This window comes from Crotalus tigris, unplaced genomic scaffold (assembly GCF_016545835.1).
Source record: "Crotalus tigris isolate CLP2741 ecotype Arizona unplaced genomic scaffold, ASM1654583v1 scf7180000019415.609845, whole genome shotgun sequence".
Lineage (NCBI taxonomy): Eukaryota > Metazoa > Chordata > Lepidosauria > Squamata > Viperidae > Crotalus > Crotalus tigris.
The window spans coordinates 550,148-566,201 of NW_024097526.1; the positions used below are offsets into that span (position 1 = coordinate 550,148).

The following is a 16,054-nucleotide window of genomic DNA, read 5'->3' on the forward strand; positions in this document are numbered from 1 at the left end:
AATGAGCATTCATAATTAACATAACCTTTTCAGTGGTATTTAAATAGGTTTAATGATTATAAGATCCTTTGGATGTCTGTAGTAATTCATCCACTTCTCCCGTAGTTATCAAAACAAGCATATTTGCAATGTTCAAAATACCAGGTATACCTCCAAAGAGCAGTATTTCATACACATACCTTGGTCAAAACATAGTAGCAGTCTCCATGGAAGGTATATTTCTTCCCATCAAAAGTGGTTATGTGGGATCCACCCTCCAAAGCACATGTACTTGGACAGGGTAACTCCTGGCATATCCATCTCCCTGACTGACAAGTGCTGCAAATAGACAAACGGAGTATACAAACTAAGAGTTTGCACTGAAAATACATGCATTTAGAATATCCCACTGAAGGTGCCTTTTGGAAGTATGTCTGTTTGTATTTTCCCTACAAAATAACCAAACCTGTTTCTTTCTCCCCCTTTTTTTTAATAGACTGATTAAGCCATTAAAGCTTGGATGATGTCTTTCCAGTTACAGATTAAATTACTTAGAGGCAATATTGTCAGCTGCAATAAATCAGGAAGCAAGGTGGTTCAAATGAATACAGGTTATTGCATGCTAACAGTTTCTATAAGATTCTGAACTACTGTCAAAGCAAATTGGCGGTAGATAAGAATCAGTGGACTTAGATCTCTTGTGGGGTGAAGAGACTCAACACTGATGATGCATTTGACCCCTCCTCCCTCGGGCTCAGCCTGGTCATCTCCTACAAATACATTCACTTTTCTTTTGGGTTATTTGCTGATCCTGGGTATTTTTTACCTTTTTTGATACCACACAAATGCAAAATTTCCTAATTTGACTTGGCACGTTTACTAAATATAAAATAATACTATGATATTGGAATAAAAGTGGGGGGGTCATTGGTAAGGCAAGGAAGTTATTTTGATGACATTCCCATTACTTGTTGTTTGATGTTATTGTTATTATTTCAACAAACATCACTTACTCTCAGGGTGTTTCTGTACTAGTAATATAAAGTGTCTAAATAGCATCACTCTGTCATTATTGACATGATAGAAACCCTGTCTTCATTTTGACATAACAATGAATGGATTACTCTAAAAAATTACTATAAGTGCTAATAATGAGCTGTTGGCATTCTTACCACTTTTCACACTCATTGGTAATTTTCTGACCAGGGGAGAATGTTTTTCCATGAAGTTTACAGTGGCATTGGCTTGTTAACACACAACCGTTCCCTGTGACATCATCATATACTGTGCCTGCAAAGTGAAAAAAAAGCATTAATAGTGCATGACAACTAAAGCTGGTACTAAAGTTCTAAACTGGAAATTCCATTAAATTATCTATACTACGCACATTATCTATACTAGGACAAATTTCTAGCTAATTACTACATTTAGTTGAAGAATACAGAGTATGAATGATATATCCTTGGCAGAAGAGAACAAGCTTTGTAAGGATGTTTGTAGGATCTTCTTAGCCTAATTTCATGAGGTCCTAATTTCAGAGGTTTTCTGCAAACACTCAGTTCAGGACATGTTCAAGAACAAATTGAAAAAGAAAAAGAAAAAAGAAAAGAGTTTCCAAAGAGAAAAGAGGGGTGGGTCAAAAAGCCCCTCTCATTTTTGATGCTAGTCCAGTCCACTGCATCAGGCATCTGACTGATTATCCCCAAGAAAATGTGGCATTCAGTTATAATAAGAAAGTTTGCCTGTTCCTTTTCTGAACTTGTGATAGATGGCAGTGATGATGCTTCTTTTAAAGGGAGATCATCCTTTCTGCTTAACACTGGCAAATGTTTTTTATTAATTTCTAATATTGCTACCTCAAAATTTCTTGATGGGAAATTACATTTTTTTTACATCCTTTTTCTCAGAGATAAATCTCAGTGAATCAACTAAAGACTACTGCTTACTGGTGTGCTTATTATTGCATTGAGCACTAATAGTTCAATTACTATTAAACTAAGCCTAAATAACTATGAAAAGGGACTAATCAACTTGGCCTCAACCATTCAAATGAGCAGGGATTTAAACTTAAATTTCCCATCCAATTCTTTATACACTGAAATTGTTACCTTTGGGGCAAAAACAGCCATCCATATAGTGCTCTTCACATAGTTTGCTGATCTCCAGGTGCGAACAGGAGTCCATACAGGGAGAACCACTTTCCAGGTAAATCATATTTTTGGGACATGACTTCGCTAAATGAATAAAAGAATTGGGCAATGATTAGGAAACATACTTTGTTTTTAATGGACAAAAATCCATTTACTATGAGGAAAAGCACACAAGAGAATTGCATTTATGAGGAACTAAACTCTTTAAAATCATTGTATGCTGATTATACCGTATTATTGACTGTGAATCCAATTGATCTGCAGTGAATCTTGGACTGTGAATGGATTTGAAAATGAAGATATGAATGATCAAGGTAGTTGTTCTTCCCACAGAAACCAAGGAAGCAACAGATTACTTTATGCACAAAAATGGAAGGACACTTTCATTCTGACAATGGATGCATGGCTGGAAAAGTTGATGGAGCTAGCAGAGATGGCTAAATTGACTGCTTTGATTTTTAAAAACAAAAACAAAAAACAAAACACAATTACTTTTGTTTCTACTTGGAAACTGCTTCTGGAATTTGTGCTTGAGATGAAAAAAAATGAAACTTTGATTTTAGGTTTTACCGATTAGATAGGTTTGTTGTTATAGAAATGGCTAATTTATATTACCATGGAAAAGTAAAAAGTTGAGGTTTGATGTTATTGTCTTATTCTACTGCACCAAACGGAGTTGAAAATCAATGTCTTTTCTTTCTTTTTACCCTTTGCCCTGTATTTTTCCTTCCCTTCTCTCTCCCTTACTTTCCCACTATTTTCTTTTGTATTTTTTGTATTTTATATTATAAACAGATAACAATAAAACAAAAAAATAAAGGAAGCAATTGTTAGTTATACATAAATGGCAAAAAAAATCCACCCTCTGGCAAGGTGATGAATTTGTGTATCTTGGCAAGCTTTTTTCTAAAGATGGGAAAAGTAGCAAAATAAAATGTGCAAATTCTAGCAGAAAAGTGGTGGGTGGTATCTGGTCTGTTGTGAGGAATGACAGAAGCAAAATGGGCTATGTATAAGACCCTGCTTCTGCCCATTTAGTTATAGGAAAGTCTGTTGGGTAAATAAGGAAAGATATAAAAGTAAATTGAATGGAGTGGGAATGAGACTTAAGCATGCTTGGTAAAACAAAAGAGACAAGATCAAGAGTGAGAGTGAAAGAATAAGCAAATGAATGTGGGTTGAATACAAACTAAGTGACCAGTAGGAAAGAAATTCATTAAAGTGGTTTGATCATATCAAGAAAATGAATGAGAATCAAAACACAAAACAAAATGATGACAAAATAGTAAAAAGACAGAGAATTGATAAATTTGTATTTAAAATAGAAAAAGGACAAAGTTCTATATAACAAAATATAACTAATTTAATGTTTTATGGGTGTGGTGGAAGCAATGCTTTTTTGCAAGAATTTAATTCTTTAGTGGTATGGCCAACATGCATTGCTATAAACTAGATACGTGTATGCCTTGCCTTTCCTTTCCTTTCCTTTCCTTTCCTTTCCTTTCTCATGCCATTACTTTCTTTGATTACTATTTGTTCCTTTTCTCATGCTTTGAATAATTTGCCCAGAAATACCATGGTGGGGTTTGATAGATGGATGGATGGATGGATAACCAACTTCAAATTCAGACAGATAAAATAATAGTCTATCGGTATTCTTCGTGAAAGTTTCCAAGTTTTTAAATGTTGTTAATATAAGACCACTGGTGGCTGCCTTGCATTTTTTTTTTTTTAAAAAAAAAACACTTTCTACAGTCAGTTGACAATTCCCCTTTGATTGAATTCTCCTGAGTTTCAAAGGGTTTTAATTTTCCTTATTTTGTTTTAACACTTTTTGTAGGTCAGCTTAGTTCCCAAGACACTGATGCTCCACGGGAATGGCCCGAAATAAATAATCAATGATGGAGGAGATTAAGGAGAAACATATTCAGGATGAAAGATGGAGGATCTTCAGGACCATTTTGATGCAAAGTAAAAGAGTTTTAGTATCCACATCTGCATCCTGCTTAATTTTTTTCAACTTCATTTTGTTCTTGTATGCTCCAAGACTCACACTGTTTAAGTTAGGCAGCCTTATAAATCCATTCAATCAATCAATATTATCTAAGCCAGTTTGTTACTTACGGCAGAGCTGATGGGTCCTCCAGTTCTGAGGTTTGCCACCCGCATGAGAACACTGTCGTGAATACTCAGAGATGGAACTGCAGAGGCAGAAAGAGTCCTCAGTATGCTTACAAGCACATCTGTCATGCATGCAGGCTTGAATATACAGTTCTAGATTCAGGCGATTCTGGCAATCTGCAAATGCTGGCGAAGTTAGGAGAGTTTTACACTCTTCACGCTTGAAAGAGAAGAAAACAGAGAAGGTGTCTCCCTTATGTTACCTTCCAATAATAAAAATAATTGATTAAACCTATAAACCAAAATTGTGCATTCAAGTTTTGGGACTGTGAAACATGGGCCACTGCTCTCAATAAAAAGAGCCGGAGCAAAACCAGACAGAATTAGAGGCTGATATCTCCATATTTCTGATAATCCATAAGGGTTTGAGAACTTACATGCTGGTTGCACAGTTCAATAGGCTTTGTCTCATCGGGATCTTCACATTTTGTTGGGAGGTTATTAATTTTTTGTAGGTTTCCAAATGTGATTGGGTTGTAGCTTAATCCTATTAGAAACAATAAATGTGTATTTAAACCATCTCATATTTAGCTTATCTCAGCATCCTGATAAGTGTAAATATCCATATGTGATAAATCATCTAGATATGGAGGAGTGCACGTTGTTGTGTTATGGATACCAAACAATGTACTTTGAGAACTGGAAGACAGATGATCAACAGAAATGCTGAAAAAAAATGCTATACTATATATTTAGTAAACTAGGGAACAAAACATCCTTGTTTTGCTTATATCTGGTTTTGCTTGCAAACCACAGCTTCTTGTTCTACAATATATTCATCTAGAATGGACTATTTAAATCTTTTACAGTTTTATTCTAATTGTTGATGTTCATATACTTAAAGATTTGTTTGAATATTTCAATATATAATAATAGTAGCAGTAGTAGTAGTAGTAGTAAAGTAACCTTCATTACCTGTTTGTAAAGGAGGTGTTTGGAAAAAAGGAGAACTACCTCCCAGAGGGCAGCAGGGTAAAATAGTAATAATAATAATAATAATAATAATAATAATAATAATAATAATAATAATACATTGACAGACTTTATCTACCAAGGCAAATAGGTGGGCGTGGAATGCTACAAGTACATCAGATGGTTGAAGAAGAAAAAATGGCTTTGGAAGAATATCTGAAGAACAATGAAGATGCACTGAAATTAGTATATCAGGAAGGCTTACTGACTACTGGAGAGACCAAACTGGCCTACAAGAAAGACTAAATGAAGAACAGAATAGAGGCAGACTTAACAATTGTCGATAAGAAAGACAAAAAAGTCTGGATAGTGGACGTGGCAGTGCCTGGAGACAGCAGAATAGATGAGAAAGAACTGGAGAAGATAACAAAATACAAAGACCTACAAATAGAAATAGAAAGACTGTGGCAAAAGCAAGCAAGGGTAGTACCAATAGTCATAGGCTCCTTAGGTGCAATCCCAAAACAACTGGAGCACCACTTGAACACCATTGGCATTGACAAATTCGCTATTAGTCAATTGCAAAAGGCGGCCTTATTAGGAACTGCTTCCATCCTGCGACGATATCTGTAATACCATCAAACATCCACATCTGCCTATCCCAGGTCCTGGGTAAGGACTCGATAGGTAGACAAAATGCCAAATCCAGTCTGAACATCTGGCTGACTGTGCGATGATCGATAATAATAATAATAATAATAATAATAATAATAATAATAATAATAATAAAGTTGGAAGGGACCTTGGAGGTCATCTAGTCCAACCCCCTGCTCAGGCAGGAAACCCTATACCATTTCGGACAAATGGCTATCCCTGCACGAATCTCAGAATTTAACTTGGGTTGAGTGGAAGTAATACATACAGTTGGTAAAGTGAATTCTATTGCTCTAAATATATTGCTCTAAATATATATCCCCTCACTATATTAAAAAAACAGATTTAATTATACAGTGGACAGTATTATATTAAATAGTAAATCAAGTTCTGCTAACTTAGTTTAATGACCTCATAATTTAGTTAAAATTTAAAATATATACAGTAAATCATTGTGCATTCTCATATTCAAACTAATTTGCCTGGAAAAAATTAAAGTGTTGCGTATGTGATTTAAACTATTGTTTGACTGTCAGTTCTGCATTTAAAGCATGTTCTCCAGTTTATAGTAGAATGCTTTCTGTAGTGTTGCTCTACTTACCATCTGAGATAAATTCGTTGTAGATCTGTTGTCCATTATAATCTCCACAAAGGCCACAAGTTAAATTGTTGAATTTAGAGTCGAGCTCAATCTACATTGAAGAAATAAAACCAGGATATTTTGATTGATGGTGGTGATTCAGTTTCTCAAGGATATGTCTTCTTTTACATGCTGAGATCCTTTAACAAGATATGCTGGAATTCTACTTGGGACAGTATAATTAATGATACCCGTTGCACCTCTGCTTTACCATTGTTTCAAGACCAGGATGACAACCAGGATCAGAAGAAGTTGTAACTGACTTACAACAGTTCATTTAGTGACTGTTCAAAGTTAAAACAGCACTGGAAAAAATAACTTATGACCATTTTTCACAGTTACAACCGTTGCAACATCCCCATAGTCATGTGATTTACATTCGGATGCTTGACAACTGGTTCCTATTTATGATGGTTTCAGTGTGATCATCTTTTGTGATGTTTTGACAAGCAAAGTCAATGGGGAAGCCAGATTCACTTAACAACCATATTACTAATTTAACAACTGTAGCGATTCACTTAACAAATGTGGCAAGAAAAGTCACAAAATTAGGATAACTCACTTAACACATTTCTCACTTAGAAACATAAATTCTGGGCTCATAAGTCGAATGGTGATTTCCTAAAGCAATTCTCTGATACAGAAAAGGATATTTTGCAATATTACAGGACATATTTCTAATGCTAAAACTTTTACCTGAATAATTCTATGTATGAAAACGTCATTACAAGCTATGCAGGTTTAAGTTGTATTCAGCCAATGGTATAGAATTATTCCAAAACCTATCATAGGTACTAGAAAGAAAACCACAGAGTATCAGTTGCCTATGTGATTTATATATCAGACAGAAGTTGACATCATACCATCAAAGCATCTGCCTGGTTCCATATCAGAATTAGGCCCAGTTTTGCATAGAGTTTAGTATATATATCATTCTTCTCAATCAGGACACCAGAACTATAGTATGGAGTCTTTACCCTGTAAAGAGGGATGACAGAAAAGTACATGCATTGGTGTCCATTGCAATGAAGAGCTCAAGCATTAGAAGTCGATCATATTTCTATAATTAGTAAGGGATTACATTGTTGTTGTTGTTGTTGTTGTTAATTGCGAAGTCATGTCCAACCTATCGCGACCCCATGGACAACGTTCCTCCAGGTCTTCCTGTCCTCTACCATCTTCTGGAGTCCATTTAAGTTCACACCTACTGCTTCAGAGACTCCATCCAGCCATCTCATTCTCTGTCGTCCCCTTCTTCTATTGCCCTCAATCTTTCCAAGCATTAGGCCCTTCTCCAGTGAGTCCTTCCTTCTCAGATTACATTGTACCTCTGGTCTATTTTTACATCCAAACAGAATTGTTTTCAGAATTGTAATGTTTGTTGCCTGATTTGAACCCACCCCATCCCTCCAAATTGTACCTGAGTTTGGCTCCATATTTGTGCAATCTTAATAGCTCAGTCAAGCCAACAAGTAAAAATATACTGTTTGCTGGAAGCAGTCCTCTTTTTCAGTAAAACTGATACTCTCAAGAGTTAGAAGATATTTGGCAAGCGTAGGCAATGGGAAAAAGAACCCCACTTTAATGAAAAACGGGTTGCTTTCCCTAGCCTCTTCCACAAACCTCTGAAAATCTGGTAACAGGGAATAAATATGATATTAAAAGACACCAAATTTTAATTGGTTTCAGTCAGGTTAATTCCAGTAATGACTTTCTGCAATGTCTCTATGTATGATTCCCACTAGCATATTTTAAGACATATTTCCTTGTTCACTGAAATAATTGTACTCCATTCTATTCAGTCTACCAACAGATTAGTTGGAAACATCCTATACATGTGGCTAGTCAGCAGGAAAAAAAATCAGGAGGAAAGTACTTGAATGCAAAGCTACAGAATTTATCAAAATAAATATAACTTCACTGGCTGCAGCAATCATATTTGGCTGAGATGGGCTTATGATCTGCGTTTAACCTTTTCTGAAATAAAAAGCAAGGGGATTGTTTAGACTTATTTTTCCCTGTGATATGCTGAGCAGGATCTTATATACAGGTTTTTACTCATTTGCGAGATTTGCTGCAAAGTAAAATGTTAGTGAATCCTAGAATAATGGAACAGGTCACATTACAGGAAAAAAGAAATATTAACATTCATTAAGAGAAAGAATATGTTTTCTTAAGCCAATTACCCAACATTTACTATGGGTTTAAAATTCAATACTCTGGTCAGGAATGTAAAATGCTAATTACAGAAGAAAAGCTACCATCAGTTACCTCACCTATGCTAATGGAGAAAAACAACTAAAGCTTCTATACCAGTATATAGAACCAGTGTACCTACTGACTAAAAGGGACATTTCCCCATTTGAACCTTCTAGTATAGTCTTCTGATCCTTCTAATCTTCATGCTTTATGTTCAACATGAACGTGGATGGGTTTCTAGTAATGACTATTCAATTTTAAGCAAAAACCCTTGATAATATAGGAAAATCTTCTCAGTAGATATTGTCAGATTGGGATGTTTGTAACATATAGAAAATCAAGATCATTATGCTGTTGCCCATAGGATATAGAAGGAATTCTAGTGAAGTCCAGTGTTTGATCTAAAGAGAACCTACCCAATGGATCAACATGGACATAACTTTATTTGGCAGCTTTCAATACAACCTCTCTCTTAGTTTCAGTTGTATTTTTATAAGTTGACATTATAATGTTTAATTAACCATTGTTCTAAAAGTCAACAAAATGAAGCTAGTATAAAAGGAGTGACCGCATGTGGAATGCAATTGGGTGAAATGTGACCAGATGAAAAGTTGAAAAATACTGTTATCTTCTGGACTGAGAATGAAATTGCTGACAATAATATCATAGCATATTGAAGTTCAACAATCCAGGAGCCAGCTTCATTATTAGCCTCTACACTGAGTGTCTAATAGCAACAGAAGTGTGCAAGCCTTAAGAATAGTGACTAAAACTCATTTTACCTCAGATGTTTTTCCTGAATCATCATGCCTGAATTCAATCCAAATTTCGCTTTAGTTGAAAACTGGTGATGACCTGTGTATGTATAGACACCCTAAAGTCATTTCACATCTCTTATTCTAACTTATTTTGTACCTCTCTTGAAAGTTTTCTGAAGAATTTCAACATCAAACTTTGCTCAAAGCTACATTTCTTTTGAAAATGTAGCTTGGGTTTCTACACAGTGTAGCTTCTGAAAGTTTTGGACCATAGCTTCTGCGATATTAAAGCTTCTGCAGTGAAATTTTGGTAAAAGATTTTCAGAATTCAAAAGTTGCATGCTTGAAAACCTAATCATATCAGAGGAACTTACGTTTGCCCATCTACTACAACCCTCTTGTGAGTGAGGTAAATAGCAACATCTTTGATTGCAACAAGAACATATTGGATATTAGGGTGCAGTTCATCATTCTGCTCACGCTGGATATGAACAGAGAACTCTTTATAAGTATCTCGGCAGTCTGAAGCAAAGTTGTAATCACAGATCCCAGGAAATTGGTAAAAATCTCCATCAAAGGTTTTGAAATGGTTGTTCCCCCAAGTACTGCAGACATAGTGACCGTGGTTAGATTTTCTTACTGAAAAGACAAAAATGTGGTGACAAATAACCATTAAGGACTGTTATGAAGCAAAAAAACAACAACCCCAGATCAATAAAACTTAAGTAATTAAGTCAAAATAAACAATTTAAACAGCCTTGGAATGGGGAAAGCTTGCCAGTATCAAATGTTTGACTAAAATTGTTAGCATTTTATATTACCATTGTTGATTCCATCATTTCAAGAAATATGTGCACAGAGCATGAAAAAGAGACATAAATATTGTCCTTTTTTTCTGGTATAACAAGATTTTTGCACTATGGGAAGCAGAGGGAGAATGTTACCTGTTAATGTGAGTTAGTAATTTACTGTGACGGTAATGCGGTACTAAAGCATTTAAAACAAAATTGCTACCACTTATACCAAATAAGATGTGATTTTTGATTGAAACTTGAAGATTCAAGTTATATTCATTAACAGTAGAGATATTTAGATATGTCTTGCTCTGTTTGCAGGTCCTTAGCATTTGAAGATTAATGAAGAAATTAAAATCAGTATCCCAGTGCTGAAATGGACATTATAGTACAGCAAAGTGTTACCACCCTATTAATACTGTTAATATTATGTTTATTATGATCACTGACCATAATTCAACAAGATAACAGCAGATAGAACAAAATAAAACAAAAGAGTTTACATCACTAACGCAGTCAAATGGCATCTGGTTTATAAAACACTGTACCAAATATTGACCATGTTCATAGAAACTGAATCATACTGGCCAGATAACAGCCGCTGTACATAGAATAAATGAGATTTGCTTAGATACTTTGTTAAATAAGGAGTTATAAGATGCACTTTGCATCCTTAAAAAATGCAATACAACTGGACTACAGATTCAATAAACTCTGCGACAAATACCGTAAGCCAAGATCTGCAATGCCTTAATATTGGCAACATATTCATTCATATCATCTAGAATATTCTCTGTTACAAGCAGAGATGAGGAGCACTCAGTACCTTCCATATTTTCAAAGCCCCGAGTAATCATTGGAAGACTTGAAAACTTGTCTCATGTGCTCTTTAGGCTTCCCTATTGGCCATTTCTATAGCATATTTGTTAAACATCTTACCTGTTTTAATTTCACTTGCATAGCAAAGTACCAGCCCTAGCAACAACAGGCTGGTCACCTTTGGCCCCATGGTGGCTACGAGTGCAAGGCAAGTGCAAGTCTACAGCCTTTCTTTATATAATGCCCACTGGTGCAATCCATCCACCAGAAGGGAGGAAGAGGAGGGGTCAAGTGTTTGTACAATGTTTATTTTCAGAAAGCAAACAGACCTGAATTTTTTTATTGTAATAGCTGTAATCTAACATTCAGGAAATAGAATAATATTTTTTTATTTATTGGTTCAGTTATCATGCAATGACCCTTTTTACAGCCCATTTATATTTTATTTCTCAAGAGGATGCTGGACTTTCTTTCATTTCATCCAGGCTTAATTTAATGTATATTTTAACTATAAACAGTAGATGCTCAATGTAGGAATATTTTATTTAAGAATAGCCCATGATCCTAGAAATACTTTTTTTTCTGAATAGGAACTATTTAGAATTCCTCAAATCCTAAGACTTAGCCTTTGAAATAAGATTAATTGTAGTTGTTATGAGAAAATTAAGATGCTGATATTGTTTATTGATTAGCAATATTAATGCAATGGTAGATCCAAAGAATATATACTAGTTCCATGCATCTGAAAAGAAGGTTAATTTACTATTAAAACACCATGCTCATAAGACCATTATTCTCACTTTGCACAATCCTCTTCTTCCACGTTAGGGGAAAGTCTTGTTTGAGAGCCTCAGAAAGTTTGAAAGTGGCACTGTGGAATGTCCTTCAAAGAAATAAACTATATTTGTGCACTCAAGTCTTTTGATTTGCTCCTACATGATGCTGGCACTGAGCTGAAGAAAAATAGGATTTAATTCTAAATAGGATATCATGTACTTTGTGCCAGCAGCTATGAAAAAAGAACATTCTCAACTTTCATGCTGGCAAAGTAACATCTTTCTTCTCTTTGTTAAAGTATACAAGAGATTTATCTCAAGTTCTCCTAGAAGTTTTGAACAACCAAAAGGCAAGGAGAGCCTCCACTAGACCCTGCATTTCCAGAATTACACTCATAGGTCTAGCTTTGCTGTGCTAATAGATCTCTATCGGAATTGTATCATTTCAGATGGAAGAAGATGAGGCTCACATGACTGAATAGTCTCTTTTAATTAAAAAATAAGTTTGGGAGACTCTTCTGCTCATAGAACCTTCTTGCACAATTTGGAATCTGGCATTATCAGGATTTGTAGTGGTAAAAGCCATCAGAAGCAGACTAATCTCCATTTCAAAAGAGTGTTTGCCTACCATTTTACAGAATGAAATGTTGAAGGGAAGGAGAACCACAGAAAGGGGCAGTGGTGGGATTCAAATATATCAATAACTGGTTCTCTATGTGGATGCCGCTTCCAGAAGTCCATTCTGGGCCTGGGCAACAAAAAAATAGCTACCACTTCTGTCAAAGTGGTGCGAACTGGCTGAATCCCACCACTGAAAAGGGGGCAGAATTTATGAGGGCATCCAACTTTCTTTTACAGTATTTGATAGAGTATACTTACATAAGGCTATCTAAGGTATCTACAGTGGCCTTTTAAAAAACCTAGAGAATTAGTGGTTTACCTGACGCATTTCCACAGTCCATAATTAAAGGTTTTATTGTTCCTTTTCACAGAGGCTGAACTCTGTCATTTTAGATTGGGCTGAACTCTGTCATTTTAGATTGAGCTGAATAACCTTTAGAGGAGGGGAAGCAACTTTCTGTGTCAATGTTTAATGGCAATTGAGAAGCATGATTTTAACATTAAAAAAAACTATCATGTCAGATCAGCTGGTCTCTAACCCCATTTGTGTAAAGAGGAATTTAAAAAAAAGAAGATGCTAGAGTGAACCCATTAATATTACTGAACCCCAACATGTCCAGTAATTTGATGCTGGGTTGATTTTGCTGCTCCCACACTTGGTACTCTCAGTAAAGCAGTTCCATCTACTCCTAGTATCAAAGTGAGATTAATAAATAAAGCCCAGTGACTTATCTCAACACACGCATTTGGTTCTGGACAGGAATACAATAATGGATACAGAATTTTTTAAAAAAAAATATTTATGGGATGTATGTTTTTTTTTCCTATTCATTTAACAAATGTATTAATTCTTTATAATACTCCAAATCTGTTTGAATCCTCTGCAGTTCTATGGTCTCAAGATTGCTGAAATAAGACTGGTGCCAGAATTTCACACTCTTGATCAAAGTTTCTTCTGATTTCAATTTGTAGGCAAGCATGCCCCTTCTAATTTTTCTGTTTTTAAATAATAACATGTCACAGCCTTGTTGGGTCAGGTTAAGGACCATGTCAATCCATTATTTTATTTTTCACAACAAGCAACTATATATATGTCTGGGGGAATTTCTCAGTAGAAGATATTCTTCTCCCATCATTATTCTTCTGCAAGTGGTATTTGGAATGCTGCTTTTTCCGGCACGGAGGCAATATTGTAATTTCAAATCTAATAGGCCATAATAGAATGGTCCTCCATGAATTCATCCAATCCCTTTTTAATTTCATTCAAGGTAATGACTATTGCCACATCTTGTGGAAATGAATTCTAGAGTTTAATTACACTCATTGTGCAGAATTATTTCATTTTGTTAATTCTAAGTCCTTCTGAGGGAAGGGAAGGGAAAAATAGGGGGAAGGAATCCCAGCATCTCTTTCCTGGCCCATTCCTCCCCATGCACTCCCCCAATTCGTGCTACCCCACTACAGTACATGCAATTCCCAATCCAAATGAAATTTTTTATACACCCCATGCACTGTCTCCAACTCATTCCCTGTGTGTCTTTCTTGAGCCATGTGGCACCTGTTGCACACCCCCCAGGCACCTGTTGCACACACCCCTTTGTCCAAACCATATCATCCTATTCCCATACAATTTCTCTGACTTGCAAAGGATCTCTCATATACTTCCAAACACCACCAGGCACCCTTCCCTATTCACACACCCCACATGCCATACCTAACTCACAAGGCATCTCTCAAACCTCCCAGCAATCTCCATGCACCCATCTTGATCCATGTCACTCCCTTCTCACACACCCTACCTGACCCATGTGGTTTCCCTTTCAAACATCATCACACACCCTTCCTAATCTATGCAGCCTCTCTTTCATACCCCCATATACAATTCCTGATTTGCATCCAGCACACTCCCTCACTTCCTTTCCCAGGTAGCAGCCATTTATTGTCTGCTGGTCTTGAACCTGCAATTTCCTGCTGGCTTCTCCATTGACTTTCTTCTGGCAAGCTTACCATAAGCAAAGTAAATGGGGAAGAAGGAAGGAAGGAAGGAAGGAAGGAAGGAAGGAAGGAAGGAAGGAAGGAAGGAAGGAAGGAAGGAAGGAAGGAAGGAAGGAAGGAAGGAAGGAAGATTTCTGATGGTCTCTACCAATCTCCCACAAGAAACTCAGTGGGGAAGCTAGCAGGAAGTCAGAAGTTGCTCCTACTCCCATTGCTTTTTTTGCCCACATGTAGCATTCTATTTCTCTGTGTATATATATATATATATCTCTGAAACAATTATCCAATGGAGCACTGGCTATCTAGTGGTCCACAAAAGATGTGTGCTTGTGTGTTTGATATCATATGCAGACTTAGCTAGCTCATTATTTATCCCTAAATCAAAATCATTAATAAACAAGTTTGGGATGCTTGGGAGATTTCACTTCTTTCTTGTCCACATTGAGGAAACTGTCAATTTATTTCTACACTTTGCTTCCTGTTCATAGCCTTCAGCAGTTCTTAAAAGAACAAGTCCCCTTATGCCATAATCACAATCTTAACTTCAGAGTCTTTAATGAAGGACTTCATCACAGCCTTTTTTTCGAGCAAACTGCATCAACGGAATCATTTCCTTCCACATTCTTTTTCTCTATACATCCACATCTTCTAAAAACATAGACAGGTTGAAGATATTTTTGCATCAATTTGCCCGAAACAGACACTATTCTAATGGACTATAACAGAGTTTCTCACCTTGACTGCTTGAAGATGTTTGGACTTCAATCCCCAGAATTCCCCAGCCGTTCTCCACACATTTTCAAGCTGCCAAAGTTGAAAAACACTGGTCTGTAATATGCTGAGTTTTCCCTGAATCCCTGTTTAAATCTCTGCAGTATTTCCAGGCAGCAGTTACCAACTTTTTAGGTGACTTTTGGGAAGAGGGTTGACTCATGAGTACTTTTGATAGGATGCCATTCTTCTTTCTTATTCACAAATACATGTGTATGGTTTGGTTTCTTATCAAAGAGTTATTAAACATGCATCAAAGCACAGATGAGTAGCATCACATCTCACTGTGTATGAGATAACATTTTAGAGAGCCAAAGCAACATTTTGGGAATCTGATAGGATTGGGGAAATCTGTGAACTAGACTAGGTTTAATATTATAGTAGTTAACTATTTCCTTTGTTGAGCCTTATAAATAGTTTGCAATCCAGAATGACTGACATATTGAATTTCTGAAGGCATTCAATTTCTTCAGAAAATTTATTGGAATGGAATATCTATCAGAGCTTGAGGCAAGTGTCACCCTAATCACAGGCAGCTGTGAGAAATGAAGGCAGTGAAAGAGAGGAAAATGAGCTAAAAGAACTTCAGGCCATAGAGACCCATACCCAGTGATTTAGAGTGTGGGGAGCCACAGAGGTGAAGAGAGAAGCAAAGATTGGAGACCAGCCCATTATCCAGTAACATCTCACACAGGAGAGGATCATGTTATAGTGCCAAAAAGTTACTGAGACCATTAGCTGTATTCCTCACTACATCAATAAATGTTTTGGTGTAACCACATTTTGGCAATCTGATATCAGATGG

General features: G+C 36.1%; 1 protein-coding gene across 2 annotated transcripts in view; it reads right to left on the reverse strand.

Annotated features, from left to right (window-relative positions):
* Nucleotides 1-11,304, reverse strand: part of MUC2 (mucin 2, oligomeric mucus/gel-forming) — a 68,356-nt gene extending 57,052 nt beyond the window's left edge. For both annotated transcript variants that reach the window (XM_039362292.1, XM_039362291.1), the window contains exons 1-9: nt 11,207-11,304; nt 9,848-10,112; nt 7,380-7,494; nt 6,478-6,568; nt 4,688-4,797; nt 4,254-4,470; nt 2,088-2,213; nt 1,152-1,269; nt 180-318 (exon numbers count right to left, since the gene is read on the reverse strand). In XM_039362292.1, the coding sequence (XP_039218226.1) occupies nt 180-318; nt 1,152-1,269; nt 2,088-2,213; nt 4,254-4,470; nt 4,688-4,797; nt 6,478-6,568; nt 7,380-7,494; nt 9,848-10,112; nt 11,207-11,276 (1,251 nt within the window). In that variant the 5' untranslated portion in view covers nt 11,277-11,304. The remainder of the gene's footprint in view (nt 1-179; nt 319-1,151; nt 1,270-2,087; nt 2,214-4,253; nt 4,471-4,687; nt 4,798-6,477; nt 6,569-7,379; nt 7,495-9,847; nt 10,113-11,206) is intronic.
* Between the last annotated feature and the right edge of the window lie 4,750 nt (nt 11,305-16,054).